This window comes from Mandrillus leucophaeus, unplaced genomic scaffold (genome assembly GCF_000951045.1).
Source record: "Mandrillus leucophaeus isolate KB7577 unplaced genomic scaffold, Mleu.le_1.0 Scaffold258, whole genome shotgun sequence".
NCBI classification, from domain to species: Eukaryota; Metazoa; Chordata; class Mammalia; order Primates; family Cercopithecidae; genus Mandrillus; species Mandrillus leucophaeus.
In genome coordinates, this window is record NW_012102676.1 from 2,611,028 (window position 1) to 2,631,710 (window position 20,683).

General features: G+C 33.1%; 1 protein-coding gene across 1 annotated transcript in view; it reads left to right on the top strand.

The window, feature by feature from the left end:
• Nucleotides 1–20,683, top strand: part of DGKB (diacylglycerol kinase, beta 90kDa) — a 773,008-nt gene that overhangs the window by 268,302 nt on the left and 484,023 nt on the right. The window contains exons 14-15 of the mRNA XM_011983975.1: nucleotides 11,026–11,061; nucleotides 19,823–19,939. Of these exons, the coding sequence (XP_011839365.1) occupies nucleotides 11,026–11,061; nucleotides 19,823–19,939 (153 nt within the window). The remainder of the gene's footprint in view (nucleotides 1–11,025; nucleotides 11,062–19,822; nucleotides 19,940–20,683) is intronic.

Below are 20,683 nucleotides of genomic sequence, written 5' to 3' on the forward strand. Positions count from 1 at the left end.
GACAGAGTGAGACTCCGTCTCAAAAAAACAAACAAACAAACGAACGAACAAGCAAAGGAAACCTTTAATGGAGGGAGGGAGGCACAAAAAGGAAGAGGCAAGCTCTAAGCAAGAAAGTTGATCATAGTGACAGTTTAGCCTTGGCCTGTACCTTTAGAGCCTTGGAGCAAAAATCCTGTCATAGGATTGTTTCCAACTTAAGGCAAGAAGGCTAGCCTTTTCTCACCTATATAAATCAGTCATTCTCTAGGGCCTCCTAGTACAGCCTATTTCTGTGGATAAAGGTTAATTCTTAGGGACAGCTGCAAGCTTTCAGAAGTTAACATTCATAGTAGCTAGTGATAGTTGCTCTGGTAATGTAGCAAAGGATCTGCTTTGAGCTACCAATAGCATCTACTGGAAACCCTTTCCAAGTATAATCTTTTTTGAATGCTCTGCAGTGTTTGACACTGAGATGCTTACCTTTCATAGCCTCTAACTCTCATCCAGCACATTTCCACTAGGATTTCTTTTACCTTTTAAGCCACACTTTGTCAATGTTGCTAAATCCCTAGTCTTCCTTTCATTCTTTAATATGTATAAAACTTCAATTTTTTGTTCAATTCTCATCTTATTACACCCACGGTTTATAAATTATATTATCCAATTCCAGAGCTACAGCTACCACGTTTTAATGTGTCTGAGCCCACTCTCCCCACATGCATCCTAGGTCGTAATTCTCACTTCATGTTTTTTTAACTTAATTTAATTTGATTTAATTAATAAATTTATTTATTTATTTTTGAGACAGAGTTTCACTCTTGTTGCCCAGGTTGCAGTGCAATGGTGTGATCTCGGCTCATTGCAACCTCCACCTCCCGGGTTCAAGCGATTTTCCTGGGTCAGCCTCCTGGGTAATCATGATTATAGGAGCATGCCACCATGCTGAGATAATTTTTTTATTTTTTTAGTAGAGATGGGTTTCACCATGTTGGCCAGGCTGGTCTCAAACTCCTGACCTCAGATGATATACCCACCTCGGCCTCCCAAAGTGCTAGGATTACAGGCATGAGCCACTGCACCAGGCCCTACTTCATGTTTTAAATCTTCTCTCAGATATCCCACAGAAACTTAAAAGCCAACATAGCGGGAATTGAACTCGAAACGTTTCTTGTGAAACTGTCCATCATGCTCATTGACTAGCACCCCCATTATTCTTATCACTCCAAGCAAAAGGGTTTATCTTTGTGTCTCTAGTGCCTAATTTGATTTGGACATGGACTAGATGCTTAACAAATATTTGCTGAGTGAATGAATGACATTCAGTCAGCTTTTGAAAATTCCCATCACTTATCACTCTTTTCCCTGAGTCAAGGAAAAATATATATCAGACAGTAACATATATATTAAGTAAAAATTAAAACAAATATATAACAAGGTGGCTTAGTTTTAAAAAGTCATTGACAACTCATAATTAAATCATTTTGTTATAAGCTAATAAAATCGAGTTTAAAGTGTGTGATGATGAGGATATGTTAGTGGATACCAAATTAGCATTGTATTTAGTTTCTGGAATGGTTCTTGCAGGATTTTATAGTTACTACTAAATTTCAATGAGCTTGTGATTGTTAGGTGTTGTAGTTATATAAAATATCCAATAGATGGTACTGTAAAATGCCTCACATGTAAAATGAGGAGTTACAGCAGGTAGAGAATATAAAGAGAACATCTTCAGAATTCTCAGGAGAATTGAGATGTTTTTCTCTGGATATTAAATTGTGTTTAAAAATCTGATTTTTAAATATAATTTAAGCAATATAGTTTTCCATGTAAAATATAATAAATATTCATTCTTCTTTGTGTTCAGAAAATGAAAATTGATGTTTTTTATAAAACAGAGCTTCAAAAATATTCACATTCTCTTGTTTAGAAATTGTGGCTTTTTGGTTGTAATTGCTCTTAGTTAATGTGACATTTTAGTGAATGTTACTCCAGTAGAATATTTTCAGCAAGCAGCTATAACTACATGTATTTATTACTGAAATTCTAAACAAAATTTAAGTTAACAGTAAAGCAAACCTTTTTGAGACAATCTTCATTTGCTTAGCAGGGTGGAACCATTATTTGTCCCACTTGTGGTCTCCACCAAGACCAGTTTAGTGTCTGAATAGACTAGTATACCAGAATGTGATTACAACATGCATACATATATTTATGAATATATGAGTGTATATATATGTATATAAAACATATTTTTGAATGTTGCATTCACAAGTATATACTTGTGTACACACATATGTGTGTGTATATACACATATATAAATATGTAATCTTAGAGAGTTAAACATTCTTGTAAAAAAGAGTAATAATTTAAAACTGGTTGGAATTTGCTCCTAAAGAGCATATAAAAAGTATAAATTTGTAGATAGCCTAGTTTATCTTAATACACAGAATTTCCATTATGAAGTGGTGCATGTCTACTTACAAAAGTGAATGCCAAATTTTTATTACCAGAACTGTTTTATAAAACCTATCTCTGGATCTAAAAATTTCTGAGGAATATATAATGACACTGAAAGCTTGAAAATATGTATATATCTTACTTTATTACATGTAGCTCTGAAATTTTTGTGTTAACATTTCATGACGTTGTTTCTGACTAATGCTGAGTATTCCTTTGTACAAGGGTTACTTATTTATTTAACAAAGTTTAATTAAATATAACTACATGCCTGGAGAAATAAAGATGAATAGTTCTTAGGTAGAATGTTACTGTTTGAATAAGCAGCTTCTTGTAGGCTGTGTATCATGTGTCCCTCAGCTTCTTTGAGCATTTACTATTTTTAAATATGTTTTATATAATCAGAATGTGTGGTATGATGTATTATTTATTCTTTTAAAAAGTAGATATTCTGAGCTGTATTTGAATGTGCTGCTTAAATAAAATATGCTACTGTAATAACTTGAGCTAGCTTAAGGAATTCAGGTTATTTTATAAAAAGACAAAAATAATTATAGTTTTCACAAATCTGAGCTTTTCCATTGTTATCTCCTAAGCCATATTGGGACAAATATTTTCAGATTTGTAATATAAGGTTGTGGGTTAAACCAATAATTGCAGAGATAGTTTGAGTTAAAATGATTTTTGCCCACCAGATAGATTCTATCTGATGATAACATCTTTATGGAATAATGGGGCTCTTAGATTCCTACCCAATTCTTAAAGATTTTATAGTTATCATATCTTGTATTCCTTTAAAAAATTATGACATGCACAGATTTATGTACTCAGATTTCCTAGTACACTGGATGTATATAACATTGCATAGCAAAGTTTCTATTTCGGCTAAATGGATTTAAATATAAACTGTGCATGCAGATCTCAAGTGATAGTCTCTTAATAGATGTCAGATACTCTTTATTGCTACCCTCTTTTATTTCAGTAACATTTTAATTAATTCACACTGATTGAATAAATGTACATTGAGACTTGTTTCCTAATGAGGGCGCATTTAGAGGAAAGGTTCTGCATCATTCTGATATCCTGTGGGTAATTATATTCTAATTATATGGTCGGGGGAAAAGAGTCTATAACTCAGAACTGATATTGTTCGTTGGACCCAATTAATTACATGCACATAATGAAAGTTCATGATAAGGTTGACTGGCAGTCAGTGTAAAATTTTAACTCAATTGAATCTCAGCCTAACGTGAGTACAGAATTGGACTTTAACCTGGTTAGAAAATACTTTGGCATGAGATCAATGGATATTTAAAGGAGCAAAAGACAAGAGCAAATTCCATTATAACCTTTGTTTTTTAATTCAAGATCTTTTCCAAGGAGGGTAAAAAGGAGATCTAGGCTTTAATTCTAAATATTATTATCAATGTACTTTCATTACCTATAGTGCTATTTTTGTTTTCTGGAAAGCAGCAATACACGAACTATACAATGATAAATTTCTAGAACTGGCTCATGTTTTTGTAAGGAGATAAAATAGGTATAATAGGAAATATAGATTAATTTTGTGAACATAAAATGTATATGTATCAGTCTATTACATTGAGTTCTTTGAAGGGGGTGATTTTTTTCAAGTTACCAACATCCCTCAGACCCCTGTCCCAAACATAAACAAACATAATCGCATATACACACACACACTCATAAATAGGTATCTATTAATGAATTATATGCAAATTAAGAGTTCTGAAGAATAATCTGAAAAAATAAATAGTCTATAGGATGTGCATGTTTCATTTTGAAATGTGTTTTGAAGGTGGTTGCTCTAAATATCAACTCCCATCTTTCTGCTCCTCAATTTCATTGTTTTCTTTGCTCAGTCTGGAAAGAACAGTTTCATAATTGAGGAAAACAACAGAGAGAGAATTTTGTTCTTTCTTTCTTCTAAGAGCTTCCTCTGTCTCCATTTTTCTCCATTGCTTTCTCTCTTTGATTTGTCTCTACCCTCCTCCATCATTTCTACTGTATAAAAACAAATAGATGTTTTTATTTTAAAAAATTCTGTTGATTCTTATCCACTTATTAGCAACAACAACAAAATGTTCAGATGAAGAAAGTGTAACCCATCGTGTCTTGCTGAGTTCTTAAGCAAGCAGTGAAAACCAAGGGACTCATTTTGGTTCTAATGTTAATAAAACCGTTAACCATTTATTGAGAACTTAAATGTGTCAGACATCATCCTTTTAATCCTGCAGGTAGGTATAGTTATGATGCCCAGTGAACATTTGAGGAATGTGAAGTTTACGGAGATTAAGAAAATTACCTAAAACCACTCAATTTGCAAGTGGCAGAAGCAATAGTTGCTTTACTCAATACCCCATGATCTAAAGCTGTTTTTATGTTCATGCTGCAGTCCCCAACAATTAACAATGCTTGAAATAAATTTAAGGAACCTAGACCAGCCTTTCAGAAAAGGAATGGAAAGAAAAACAACAGATTAGAGAAACTAGAGAAAAATAGACATGAAGAGTAAAAAGAGTAGAATATACCAGAAAGTGGGGTAAAAAGAATGAACAGTCATTCATTGTAAAATTATTTTACAAGTGTGTAAATATTCAAATATTCTTATGGTCACGACTTAAAGAACACCTCTTTAATGATATTCACTTCTAATGAGTTTATGAGGCCTAGCTAAGTAAAGGGTGTTACTCATTTCTAATGACGTCTTTTGCTAGCTAATCAAGTAGGCAAGCCAAAAATGCTAAAATTTGTTTTAGTTGTTCTTGCTGATTGCTTTTGTATTTAGAAAACCATGTTTGAGATGATTTGGATATCTCTATAAAGATAAATTCTTTACATTTTTATTGAAAACATTTGATATCTTTTAAGTTTTTAAACATCCATTGCACAAGGTACCCATTGCACTAGTTTTACCTTTCCTGAAATTTCAGTTGCATGTCCTTGCCAGACACACACCTAAACACATATTGAGGGAGAAAGGATGGATGGTGCCTCACGCTCCCTTCTTGTCAATAGCCTCCATGCAAAACTCTACAAATACAAATAGACACAAACACTCATATTTACCAAGTAAGTATGGAATATTTTGTAAGCAATTACAGTTGAAGGGTAGTGAAATAAACACAGTTAAAATATATTTTACCATTAAATTTCTGTTAATGCAAACTTTATTTTTTATTATACTTTAAGTTTTAGGGTACATGTGCATAACATGCAGGTTTGTTACGTATGTATACATGTGCCATGTTGGTGTGCTGCACCCATTAACTCGTCATTTACGTTAGGTATATCTCCTAATGCTATCCTTCCCCCCTCCCCCATCCCCACAATAGGCCCCAGTGTGTGATGTTCCGCTTCCTGTGTCCAAGTGATCTCATTGTTCAATTCCCACCTATGAGTGAGAACATGCAGTGTTTGGTTTTCTGTTCTTGTGATAGTTTGCTGAGAATGGTGGTTTCCAGCTGCATCAATGTCCCTACAAAGTACATGAACTCATCCTTTTTTATGGCTGCATAGTATTCCGTGGTGTATATGTGCCACATTTTCTTAATCCAGTCTGTTGCTGATGGACATTTGGGTTGATTCCAAGTCTTTGCTATTGTGAATAGTGCCACAATAAACATACGTGTGCATGTGTCTTTATAGCAGCATGATTTATAATTTGAGTCAGGTGAGAAACAGTCAAGGGACCCTAGATAAGATTACAATATGTGTAGCTTTTAAAATGTTTTATTTTTATAGTTGCATCTTAATTAGACATATCAGAGTTTTTGTGAAAAAGAGAAATGATTTATGATTCTTTTCATTGTCTTGCTTGCATTATGACTGAAATAATCTTTTACTAAAAATTTTGATAAAGACAACAATAGTATTAAAATCATTTTTATCTCACGTCCTTTTTAAAACTTACATTGTATTCATATGCATGAGTGTACACAATTAAGGACCTCAAGAATTATAGAGTTTAAACGAATTATATGAAACTGAAATATAAAAATAAAATTCATGGAAGCCAAAAATGTACGTAATGTTTATATCCTAAAGATAATACATTTTATTATCTTGTGTGAGAGAACAACTTTACCTGTTCAGCTAAGACGAAGTGTCATTTTATGAAGATAATTTTTCTTTACCTTTCCCTAGTCTTTGCCTCTGTCTCTTCTTTTTTGATGTCAGAGATATCCAATTGTATATGAAGGAAAAAAGCTATTTAATATAATTTTATTTGGAACACTTCACTGCACTTGAAGTTATTGTGTTAAATTAATTCATACTATTATTCAAACCAGTTTTTCAGGCAAAACAAGTTTGTGTGTGTGTATCACTTTGTAGATACAGTGATTTCTAAATATTTTTCATTCTTCATCAATATTTTAAAATAATTTTATTCCCAAACCACTTAAAAAATGAAGGCATGGCTAAAAATAGTAATTTTTAAAAAGTCTCTTCTTGCAGCTACTGTTATTTGAATAAATAGAGCCTGGGTTAGGGAAGCAATATTCTGTCACTAACTTTATTTTCCTGGGTTAGGCATCTAAGCTCTCTGATTTTCAGCTTTCCAACCTGAAAGATAAAGTATCTTCGTTTAGTGGGAGTATTAAATGAGGCAAGATAACAAACTTGAAAAATATATAAATATTTTTTATTTATATAATATATATGTATATGTATAAATGTAAAATATATATGTATAAATGCAAATGTTCTTATGTAGGTATAAGGTATTTTAAAATTGTTCCTTTAGCCTGAAATAACTAATGACCCTTTTAATGTGAGTACTGTGCTCTCATTATATCTTAACTAAGTCAAACCTCCAATAATCTCCATCAAAGATTTTTCTTTGTCCTATGACAATTTGGATTAAATTGTCAATTTAAAATGATTACACATTAGAAAATATGAAGACAAGAGATATCCTAATACTTAAGAATAATAGAATTTTAAAAAATTCTTTGATATTAAATTGAACTTAATAAGTGCCCTGAAGGCAAATGCATCTTTTAAACTAATTATCTGTACTGTGTATTCTATTTAATATTAAAAAGATACTGATTAAATAAAATCAATCACATTCCTCTGTAGTCACACTTCACATTGGATTAAATAAAAATATACAGTTTCTGTATTAATTCTGATTAAAAATATATTACATTTAGAATCATACACTCATGATAATTTTCAGAAAAACTAAAACATTTACTCTGTTCATCTTTGATCTTTAAAAATTAAGTACAGGGGAGTAAAAAAGGAAGTAATATAATAGCTAAATTTATTTTCTAATAGGTTTCTACTTTTCTTTTAGATCTAAGTACCATGGTTTGCTAATTGTAACAGAAATAAGCCACCGATGGGTGTGTACATTTAATGTATAACTCTTTGTCTATGCATTTTGATTGTAAATGAGCTTAGATATATGTTGGTTTTGTCACTCTTATTCTTGGAGTAAATTTCTAGTGTTGCTCTCAGAAGGCTGAGTGTTGCACAAGAAAATTCACAGGGCTAGTGGCTTTCTCTCTTACATATTTAAAACTTCTAGCTCCAGCTGGGTCATCAGTGTTGGTTGATCCTTCTACTCATCCTTAGCAAACTGCTTTTTTTATTTTCAGAAAAGAAGTGACAAACCTCTGTTTCATTACCTTTTTCATTGTACCACCTCTCTGCCAACCTCACTTGCTCTCTATCAGCAGATATCTCATATCCCTGCTGCTCTGAGAAAGAGGAAGGCTTCAGGTGTGTTATCCATAAATTACCAGTTAATAGCAAAGTGGTAGCTAGGTTTCAATTTCATACCACAATGTCTTTTCTTTTTCTTTTTTGGATAACTTCAAATGGGATGTATATTATCCAGCATGGCATAGTCTTTGCCTTTGCAACGTCAGACCTGTCTTACCTATTTGTATTATTTTCTTGGCCCCTGTGGGTTTCTGGATTTGAGACCCAAAAGGAACACATTTGGAAGAGTGCAATGCCTGTCACTAAGGGCTTCTGCTCTAACTGAAATATTGCTTTTTCAAAAAGCCCTTCTTTTTCATTTATCTTTACAGTTCCCTCCCTCTCTCTCTGTTCCTTTTTCCCAGCAGCCTAGAAACTTACCTCTGTTTATTCATTTTAAATGAGAACTCTGTTTCCATGAAAATAGTGCTCCTTATTTCTCTTCCACCCACTCCCACGACTTCTCTCCCAACCTTCTAGCAACTTCATAGTTTTTACTGAGATAATGTACATATTTTTATTTCATTGTAGAAACATTTTTACACACTTTTAAGCACTAAAGGATATAATGAAGAGGTAGAAAGAACTTTTTTCTCTCAAATTTTATTACAAAATATTCACTAACAATAGAAAAATCCAAAGTATTTCCCACATATATTCAATAATTGCTATTATGCTGCCATAAATTCTTTATATATACTACTCTATATATACATATATGTGTATGTGTATATATATAAAGCTGAGACTTTTGAAAGTAAGCTGCACATAGTGTAACACCACATCCGTAAATATTTCAGCAAGCACCTTCTAAGACTAAGGACAGTTTTCTACCTAATAACATTATTATATTCTCACCTAAGAAAATTAACAATGATTCCATAATATCAGTCATTATCTTGTCCATATTCAAATGTCTACAGTTATCCCAAAAATGCCTTCTGTTGCTTTTATTTGTTTACTTTTTGGGCGTGGTAAAAGTGGAAGTGGACCAGGATCTATTTGAAGCTCCTGCATTGCATTTGGTTGTTATTGTGAAGCATTTAGACAGCCATAATCTTTTCACTTGGCTTTCCAGGCTGCTGTCTGCAAATGTATGCTTAGTAAGCATACACTCTTCTAAGGTAAAAGGCATCTCTGACTCATGCTCTGGAAGCTGCTTGAAGTCTCTTATTTTGGTTGCTTGTGAGTCTCTGAGAGTTTCCTGGCTCCATGGCACAGAATAGGATAAGGATCCGTAGGATTACATTCCTGATCTGAATGAGAAGAAGAACAAACTTGTATATATTATGATAAAGATGGAAGGACTATATCCATGTCTTGCAATGTTCATTCAGACCTTAAGCTTCAACCTGAAGCTAAGAAAGAATGATAATAAGGTTGGCAAATATCTTTGAATTGACTCAGAGAGAAGCTAGCACAAATATTCATTGTCCCTGGTGTTATGTAGACTAATTTGGACTCAGAAGTCAAGACTGTTACTGAAATCAGGAAGTTTTCAGTAAACGTTCTACCAAACCTATTGTCAATTCATCTTCAAAACAACAGTAATTATTAGATTCTCCTGTAGAATGGGATAGTTGACCAGAGCTCATACTCTTCCACTTCCTGGCTTCTTTTGACTAGAAATCTGCAGCTACAGTACTTTCTACTTATATTACGGAAATATCTTCCAAATAGAGCTGGATTCCTAAACACCTTAATTTTTTGTGGGGCTGTGCTAGACCTCTTCTTCTTCTGTGTCACTTCTGAGTGCACTGAATTCTTTTAGTCCATCTCTATTCTGTGCAGCTGTGAGGGTGTCAGGTTTTACCTATCTCAGGTTCAGATTTTTTTTTTTTTTTTGGTTCTTGCTGCCTTTCTAAAATTATCCTGGGTAAGGGAGTATAATAATATCTGAAATCTCAGATTTTTCATACCCATCTTGGTAATCTAGCATTGCCCAGACCCTCCCTCAGATAGCTCGTATCTAGGGAGGAAAAGGGAATATTCTGACTACCTCCTTCTTTTCAGGGACACACAAATATCTAACAACTCCTGGCTTCCCATCCAACTTTTCTTCTCCTGCTCCAGTATGGGGAATCTTTATCTAGTATTGTGTGTGTGATTTGTCAACTATTTATCCAAATTTGTATTTTATGTTCTCCTTTCCATAGAATGCAGGCTTCTGAGGTGATCCTTTATCATTTCTTGAAAACAAAAAATACCTTTCTAATGTGAACTACAAAGTGGATAGTGGTGGTAGATAATGGAAAATACAGTCATGAAGACTAATGTCAGTATATTTCATCCCATCTTAACAAAATTACTCTCCAGTAAAAATCTTGTCACTTATTTCATTATTATTTAATTATACTTTTTATTCTTTTACTGATATTAATGGAATATGTTTTCTTATTTCCAGAGTACTGTGAAACAAAATGAACATCATAAACTATGTCTATGTTCAAAAGACACAGTATTTTTAGGAAAGAATGAGAGTTGGACTTCAAAATGAAAAGTGGGATGGGTAAAGGGGCAAGTTAAAAAAAATTAGTGGAAATTGTTTATTAAAGATAATGGAACTTGGAGCTAAAGCTGGCCAAAGATGTTGATTAGCATGCTTTGGGTAGATGAAGTTGTGTTTTGGATAAATAATTTCACAACCTAACCCACTCTGTGTTAGATAATTTCTTATTCAATGAAAAGATATTTAATTATTTAATTCAAGGAAGCAGTAAAATTATACCAAGGAAATGTATTTTTAATTTACTCATTTATTTCACAGGCGTATAATGATATGAGAAACTTCATTGATACTTTGTTTTGAGTTTGATTCTTTTTCAGCTTTCATATGAACTTCTCTTTTTCAGCAGACTCTGCCCACTTCAGGAGTTTCTGTTCCTGAGGTGCGTAAGCAAAAACAGGTTTTCACACTTACAATTATAGGCCATTATACATCTTGTATAGCTATAAAGAACATTTTGTGCTGGCTCAGTGACATTCGAATACCAGCATTTTATATTTTATTTTTTTCATATTCTGCTAATTGGAAGTGGTGGTTTTCATATTTTCGGTGATGGGATAGACCTGAAGAATTTTCAATCTATATTTGTGATAAGCATTAAGAAAACAAGAAGTTATGTGACCCAGACTTCACAGAGAAAAGTAAAGGTTACTTTACAAAGAGTTTTTACTAGCATAGAAAAATAATACCATTCCCATTTTTTCACATTAAAATGTACATACATTGCAAGAAATCCGAAACAATTTATTCTTTGAGCCGTCAAAATGTAAGTTTCAATGGCAGTATGTTAAGAGACTCTTGCTTACTTTGAAGTGCCCATCACTTTCAAATGAATACAACTACATTAATCACCTAGTCCATGCCATTGTATAGAAAGACATCAGAATAAAATATAGTCACAGAATAAATGGCTTTTAGTTTGAAAATAAATGTAAGCATTGCCACAACAATTATTTTCAGTAACATTTTTGCTTTATCTTTGCATTGATGATACAAAGCCTCCACATTTTTCTGTGACAATATCCTATTCAATTGTTATTATCTCTATAGGAAATGCCCAAATGGTCTTGTTTTCCTTAAAATTATTTAAATCTGCTTATTTTAGAAAGTATTACTTACATGAATGCTACATAAGATGATGAATTTATTTAGAGGGTAACATGCTTGCATAAAATGGTAATAACTGCTCTTTTCTCCTCACCAAAAATGGCTTTTTAATCAGTGTAGACACCTTCATTAAATTTTTAAAAAAAGTTCTCATTTTTAACCAGAGACATACTCAAAAATACTTGGAGATAACCCTTAAATATAATGTTTCTAATCTAAGAAAATGTTAAGCTGATTTTATATTCTTTGAGTTGATGACATTATTATCACGATTATTATTATAAAATAGAGATGCTAAATTACACACTTAAGTGACAAAAGTATTAGGACAGTTTATTATTTCATTGGGTTAAGTGTGAGAAAATTAATTTTGCATCTCAGGTTCTTGAGTTTGTTTCTGCCCCTGTTATCAGCCCCATCAAGTGAATGTAGTCATTGCAGTTAAGATGTAAAGTTTTCTCTTTAGATCTGTTAATCTCCAGAGCATCCCTGTGTATTCAATTCTGTAATTTGTGTCATATAGATTGAGTAAATAGATCCAAATTTTTGTTTTTATATATTTTTTCAATTTTCAGGATGAAAGTCTTTATTTTGATATGAAGTTTTTAAAAGTCTTCCTATACTTATTTATTTTTCTGGCATTATATATTGGTTTACATTAACTTAAACTTTCCAGTATCCCTCAAAGTCATTACATAAGATTTTTCAACTTTGTTGTTCCAAAATTTTCCTTAAGCCTATGCATGGATATATGCATGGCTGAGTGTGTGAATACACATATATACACACAGAGAGACAAGAAACCTTATGTTCTACCATCAGGAACATTTGCTCCTTGGTTAACGGAAAATGTGGTTAAAGTATATGTGGGAGAACATATATAAAGATATATACATACATTAAACGTTTAACTTAAAATATGTAGATTTATATTCATTGGCTATATTTTTGAAGATTAAAGGCTTTTCTATGAGTACAGATCTTCTAATTGGAAGTGGTATCTTGCCTTTCTTGCATATATCACAAGCTTATTACTTATAATAGTTTCAATTCTTTTAAAGTATAACAAAAACTCAAGAACATCTGTGAAGTAATTTGAGTGTAAAAACACTTACTATTTTTATTATTAATACCCAAAGCTTGCACAGTTGTTCTCTCTAAACTTAATCTGACCACTCCTCATACACGCCACACAGGCGCACACACACGCACACACATACACACACACAACTTGTGTTATTTTGTCTTTCTAAAGCTTGCAGATTATTTTTTATAAAGACAACTCTTTCATTTTGTATTCAAAATTCAATGATGTGAGAAATAATTAAATTACACAATTACAATTACAAGGTAAGTTTTACTTAGAACTGGCATAAACAGATTGAGGGCTAATAAGTCACTATGTCGAGCATTTAGCTCAGGTGGTACAAAGAGACAATGAGTGTGAGCATAAGAGAGCTGCCTCCTGGTACTTACTTTCAGTTTGCTGTGGACGACAGTCAGCATGGTTTACAAAGGGACTGGAGAGTGAGGAATGTTGAGGTTGGTTACAAAGTCTGCTTTTTTTTCTTTTTTTTGAGACAGAGTGTCACTCTGTCACCCAGGCTGGAGTACAGTGGCATGATCTCGGCCCACTGCAGCCTCTGCCTCCTGGGTTCAAGCGATTCTCCTGCCTCAGCCGCTGGAGTAGCTGGGGTCACAGGCACACGCCACTAGATCCAGCTAATTTTTTGTATTTTTAGTAGAGACGAGGTTTCACCATGTTGGCCAGGCTGGTCTTGAACTCCTGACCTTGTGATCTGCCCACCTCAGCCTCCCAAAGAGCTGAGATCACAGGCGTGAGCCACCACGCCCAGTCCAAAGTCTTCTCTTGTATATAAAGTATATACATACATATATGTGTATGTATACTATACACACACACACACACACACACAAACATACAAACATTATTTTATGATGGTGCTGCAATATACTCTCACATAGCCAAAATTAAATTATTTTGGTATACACCCTCTTATTCCTTAATTTCATTCCTTTCAATAAGAATTTCCTTAACAGAAATCTTGTAAGTGGTTTATACCCAGGATAATATCCTAGGAGAAAATATGAACTTCATGTGTAATGTATGAAAACTGGGACTTATGGATCAAGTCACCAAGTGTACGTGCAAGTTGAGGAAGCAACTAACATCCCCAGGCACTTTAAGACCAGTTGTCATTTTGTCTGCTTTGTTGCCCCCTGTCTCTCCCAAAGACACCACCCAGATCACCACAGCAATTATTCTCAGCTATGGTGACTTAGTGGGCAAATAAAGCACAGGATGTTAAATGAAAACACTTCTTTACAACACTTACCTTCTACTACTATGACCAAGCAGTTTACCTGTGATTAACTTAATAATAAAATATGTAAAAATCTTTATCTGTACTTTAAAATCATTGCCATTTACTGAGTGCCTGTTTTATGTCAGTACTTTTATCTAAATTTTCTTACTTTTTTCTAACATAAACTTTCCAATTTATAGTTTAAACAAATGGTAACATAGCAATGGTAAACAACTTGCCCCAGCTGACACAGAAATAAAAGACAAACCTGCATTTTAGCATCTAAGCTCATACTTTTGCCTTTACAAAAAGTTGTTTTTGCTTTTTTTAAAAGTACTTATTTAACTAAGTTTAAAAGAAATAAAAATCTTTAGACCTTATATTGTTTATTATATTTATGTTTAAAACAGTATAATTAAAAAAAAATCAAGACTGTTTTTTTCTAGTCAGTAAATAGTTTTGCTGCAATTTTTAAAGAGTACTAATAGATTTAGAGCCTTCATCATTTTTGGAATGAATTTGTTTCCTTCAGCCACTAAAATGTTCAAATCCCACATTAAGTCCATATTGGTTAAAGGTGCAGCTTTACAGTTTGTTAGTAAGGTGGTGTCTCAGACCCAACCTTTGTAAGTCCCACTGAATGTGGTAACATTTCTGCATCAGAGAGATCTTAACTGCTGTGAATCTTTGTGATACTTTAGGTTAAAACTCTAGGGTTTCAGGAAAATTCGTGTGGCCTAGCTCCAGTGGCAGAAAGGACTAAGTCTCCATTCAGGCAAGTTGTGCAGTAGTAGCAGCTAAAGTAAGTTCTACGATTCAAGCGATGGCTGCTGTTGGCAGGAAAGCACTCGTCTTTGTAGCTTTGTACCAGTGGAGGTGCTTTGCTGCTGCCAGTTTCTCATGCTGAGATTGGACAAAAAGAAGAAAACCCTGTTCTTGAGGTAATCATCACTTGCTGCTTGCAGTTTGCCAGCGATCGATAACAGCAGGCTTAAGTATTGTGGTAAACAACCCTTTTGTGAAAGCAGTTTTCACCAATGTACAAATGCTCTACCTCTGAGAATCAGCATGATGTAGACAAAGATTTTTTTTTAGAGCACATATTTAAAGTGAGGTCTTTTTATTTTATTTATTTCATCTTTCTATTTTCTGTGAATGGTCTTTTTGGCTTTTCTTCTCTGTTTATTATGATGATTATTCTTTTGGAATTCTAATACAATATAATCCCCAGTTAAGATCTGTTGTGCTGCTTATAGAGTCTACGGATCACAAAACACTGAATTCTATATTTAAAATGTCTACATAGCAAACACAAATGGTTGATATTTGAAAATGCTCAAATATCAATAACTGTATTTTATATTTTGTAGTTATATGTTCTATACTCTTTCATGACTTTTTTTTTTGTTAGAGTAGCTCTTTTCAGAGTTTGAATAATTTCTATTGATTAAAGAAACAATTTTCCAACTCTTTGTATATCTAGGATGATTTATCTAGCAGAAGGAAATTTGCCTTAATTACAACAATGTAATTTATTTTGTGGTTTAGAGCCCCAAAACATAAAGAAAGAAACCGAAGGTTAAATGGCAAACACTGTCCCCTATTATCAGAGAGCAATTTTATCCTGAATGATTGTGCAAACTAAGATTGGTGAGCTCTTTCTGAAACTTTTCAATAAGTTCAACATTGGTAATTAACTCTCATAAATATCATAATAGAGGTCTGCCAGTCAGGGTCAATTGACCTTCCAAAAAAGCTAGTGAAACCTGGTGGAGAGGAAATTTTCCAAGGATGCAATTGCCTCCCCCTTCCTGTGCCTCATATAAAAAGGAGAGACAATTTTCTCAATGGAAATAGAAGAAAAATTAAATAGTGATGAGGCTCTCCTGTTTTTTAAGATTTTAGCCTGTATTAATTCCACAAATTCTACACATTTGCATTTTTCTCCAAAGAATTCACTTGGTTTTCTTGATGCGTGTGTCTGTGTGTTTGTGTTTAAATGAATGCTCACCATTTTAGTATTAGCTAGATACTATAATAAAATACACAGACAGATGGATACACTGAGAATTTTAAAAATTAACTTGTTATATGCCTCTGTCTCATATTCTGGATTTCATAAATGAAATCTCATGAGTTGAAAACTCTAGGGTTTTAAAATTTGTTTTTATTTATATATTTATTTTTTGAGACAGAGTCTCACTCTGTCACTCAGGATGGAGTTCAGTGGCACAAACTTGGCTCACTGCAACCTCCACCCCCAACTCAAGTGATCCTCCCACTTCAGCCTCCAGAGTAACGGGCCACAGGTGTCCACCACCATGCCTGACTATGTTTTTGCATTTTTAGTAGAGACAGAGTCTCACCATGTTGCCCAGGCTGGTCTTGAACTCCTGAGCTCAAGCGATCTGCCTGCTTCAGCCTCCCAAAGTGCTGGGATTATAGGCGTGAGCCACCACACCCGCCTGTTTGTATTATTTCTGATTGCTTACGCTAAAGCAATTGTTTAGTCTCCTGCCCAGCTTACTTAGGGGGCTGACAACTTGGAGGGACATGATGCCATTTAATCAACTGCTATCTCTGCCAGTTGGAGGTTCTTAGAACACAAGAATTGCCCTAGATATATGTGTGGCTAAGAGTAAAGTAATATTAAGAGATAGTTTTGTAGCTCTTTAAAAACATATACTTGCATGTCTTAAATTTCCATTAAAACATGAATATATAATCTGTTGCAAATTTCCAGTTCCATTGTAACTAATCAAATTGAATTTTATTTAATTCTTCAAATGTACGCATTTTATAAATTGAAGGCCAAACAACAATTGTTGGATAATTTGGAAGAATAACTGTATTAAGTTATATCTTTCACATGGCAGATTTTTACAAAATATTGATTCCATGTTTTATATATGTGCATGCAAGAATGCTGGAGTAAATTATTTCCACACTCACCAATAGCATTAAGTTTTTGAACAGCTAACACAAGCTATGTGTTTTCAAATATAAGCATTGAACTTTTCAATTTTAAATATGTTCCTAATGTAACCACTGATTTTTTTTTTCATACATACACACATTTGGAAATACAAAAACAATGTTGATGAGCACCCTAATAGGCAACCACAACTATTTTACATCACTCATAGTAACTTTTATATTGAATACATACTTCAATGTAGGGACAATATTACAGACTATACATGTTCTATTAAACCTTACACAACTCTGAAAAATAGGTATCACTATCTCCATTTTGCCAAAGCGTAAACCCTCTAGGTTACGTAATACTTAAGTAGTAGAGATGAGATTCAACTCAGGCATTCTGATTCCAAACCTCATCTAATAATTCACTCCTCTTATACATTATGCCATTAACTGTCTATGAATGCAATTATAATTTGCAAACTTAAAAAGAAGGAACTTTCTTTTAAAAATCAATATTTTTGCCAGAAATTATGCTTATATGAAAGCATATCATTTTTCAAACAACTTGAATTTCAGGAATCCTATTATGGCATCCATTTGCAGCCACACACAAAATATATTCAGTGTTTTTGCACCATGGAATTGCAAGGTAAATGGACTATACGGATTAGCATTTATTTTAGTCAGAGACAATTTCTGATCCATCTAGCCCTAATATATTTAAAAACAGCTTTACTTTCAAAGCTACTTAAAAATGTCTCTCTAGGAATAAATTCAATGCTTGATAGCAGAGAAGGATGATTATACTTTAAGTATGTATTGTTCTTGGGCGATGATCAGTCTAAATACCCTTACTTGATCACTATACATCATATACACGTAAAACATTTCTCAGTTACCCCATACATTTGCACAAATAAAAACAGATCTTTCTAAACTACAGAAATTGAAATGATACTCTAACAAGCAAATATAGGAACTAGGAAATATATATAGCTGAGTAAGTGATAGGAAATGTGTGGCACTAAAGCACTTAAGCACCCATGGCACACATTGCCAATCAATTAGAACAATTTTTCACATCAAGCCTAGGTCCCCAAGAATCCTTCTCAACAGTATGCTTCAAGAACTTAGAAAACTTTTTTAAAAAGTTTTCATTTATTTCTTCATTCATTTATCCTGACTTTTGTTTGTCACTGATTTAGAATCTGATATAGACCAGTGAAACAAAGAAAGTTCTTTTACTTATGGAACTTTAATTAAGATGAAAGAATGCAGGCAATTAAACAAATCAAATACATAATACCTTAGGTTGTAATAACTGATGTTTTAAAAGGGGGCCGAAAGGACTAGAGAAACTTCTCTCTGACATTTGACCACATCCTGAAGTGAGGACCAAGGTCAAGAAGTGTGCAGTGGCAAGTTTTCCACCAGACTGAAGAATGTTTGCAAAATCTCTCAATTTAAAGCATGATTGTTATGATCAAGGAACAATGAGGAGGCCAGTGCAGCTGGAGTGTAGTAAAAAAAGGGATGAGTTTGACTTTTGTGTAGAGAACTGAGTGTAGGAAGACAGAAATGGAAGTAGAATGATTCATTAGGTGATAGATAATCCAAGCAAAAAAAAAGATAACGGCTGTTTAAACCATATAATGAGGCAGGTGGTGAGTAGTCATCCAGTTTGAGATTTATTTTCAAGAAACAGAATAGGCAGGAAATTTTTAAACTAATCTTAGAGATTTTACAATTACGTGTTTTAGGCCCTCATGTGGACATATAGAAACAGTGTCTGCATATAGAAATTAAGGCTCGGGTAGAAATCAGAACAAGAATTATACATTTAGAAATATTCATAAAAATGAAATTGAAAGCTGTGGGGATGAATGAAGTTACCTAGGGAGTAAGAGTAGATAGAGAAGATGAGAGATCCAAGGAAGAGGCCAAGTCTTACAGGTTGCAAAGCTGGAGAAGCAATGGGCAAAAGAGACTGTGTGGGCGAAGTTTTGAAGGAAGAGCCCTCAGAGAAAGAAGTGTCCTGGAAGCCACGTGAGGCAAGTTTTCAAAGAGTAAGAAGAGATCAGTTCTGTCAGATACAGCTGAAAGATTTGAGAAGATGAAGACTGACCTTTAGATGTGAAACTGAGATGGACATTGGTGATTTTAATAAATGATAGTTTGTTGGAGTAATGGTGATACAAGTTGATTGGGTTGTGTTAAGAGAGAGTGAAAAGAGAGGAAATAGGAACAGGGAGCAGGCAATTCCTAAAAGAAATTTTTTTACTATGAGGAACAAAGTAATTAGATGGGATGGAATGTCAGTTTTAAGATATATGCTATTTTTGATATAAATAGTAGCTTAAAAGTCCATCATGCAATTAAAAATAATTTTCAATATTGCACATATTTATAAACTTTTCTTAGTAGTCAACACCACATTCTTTAAATTATAATCCTATACCCGTTATCTGTATCATTGCATATGAAAATAATCAACTTTAGTAATCCTTAATAACTTTTGATAAAAAGTCACAATTGGGCACATAGGGATAATACAATTTGGTATTCTTTCTCATTATTTCTTTAAATGGTGGTTCGATCATGAAACTATCATATATATTGAGCCAGTTGAAAACAACAGCTTTCACATAATTCACTAGGAACTTCAAATTAGAAAGTTGAGCCTGGGTTCGTACCCATGAAACTCTTCTATTAGTAAAACGACTTAACTTTTTTTTATGTTATTTTCATAATTTTTATTTTTATCAAAGATTTTCTTTTTTACAGGAAAGACAATCAACAGTGAAAAAGGAAAAGAGTGGTTCCCAGCAGCCAAACAAAGTGATCGACAAGAATAAAATGCAAAGAGCCAACTCTGTTACTGTAGATGGACAAGGCCTGCAGGTATGATTTTTTAAATCAAAATTTTACTAGGTTTCACATTTGATACTTCTAGGCTCTCAAAGGGGCATATGTTCAGCTATCAACACATTTGTTTAATCTGCATATTAGCTTAGTAGACTCTTTCAGAAAGATCTTTATTAATTTATCAAGATGTCAGTCTTATGGTTGATTGACAGAGTAACATTCTGGTTAAATTAATCATTTATGAGTTTATCTCCGTTTAAACTCAAATTGGCAAGTGATCTTCTGAAAGATTTGCAAATTATTGCTAAATATACACATTTATTAAATGCATATGTGTTATTTATTTACAGGTATACTTTATATCTCTCTATATATTTATATTTAGTGTGGGTATGATTTAAAGAGTCACTTTGATAGCAAAAACGTCTTTAGGAAAGAAGAAAATGAACTCTGAATATATATTTTCTAAATAAATAATTTTTAATAATAAAGAACTTATTGTAATATATTTCCAGCTTTCAAAATTTTAAGTCAAAATTTAAACCCCAAATATATTTCTAGGTTAAATAAACACAGGTAGTCATTTTTTAATACTATTATATAAAAACCTATAAGTTATCTTTATGGTCTCTAGCATCAAGAATGACATTTTAAGACATTGCATGGGGTGAATGTATAACATTTTTTACCTGTATTTCTTACTTCAACAGGAAAATGGTCAATACATTTCACTTAATTTATGACATTGTGGATTTAAGTATGTTTTTCTACTTATGTTTT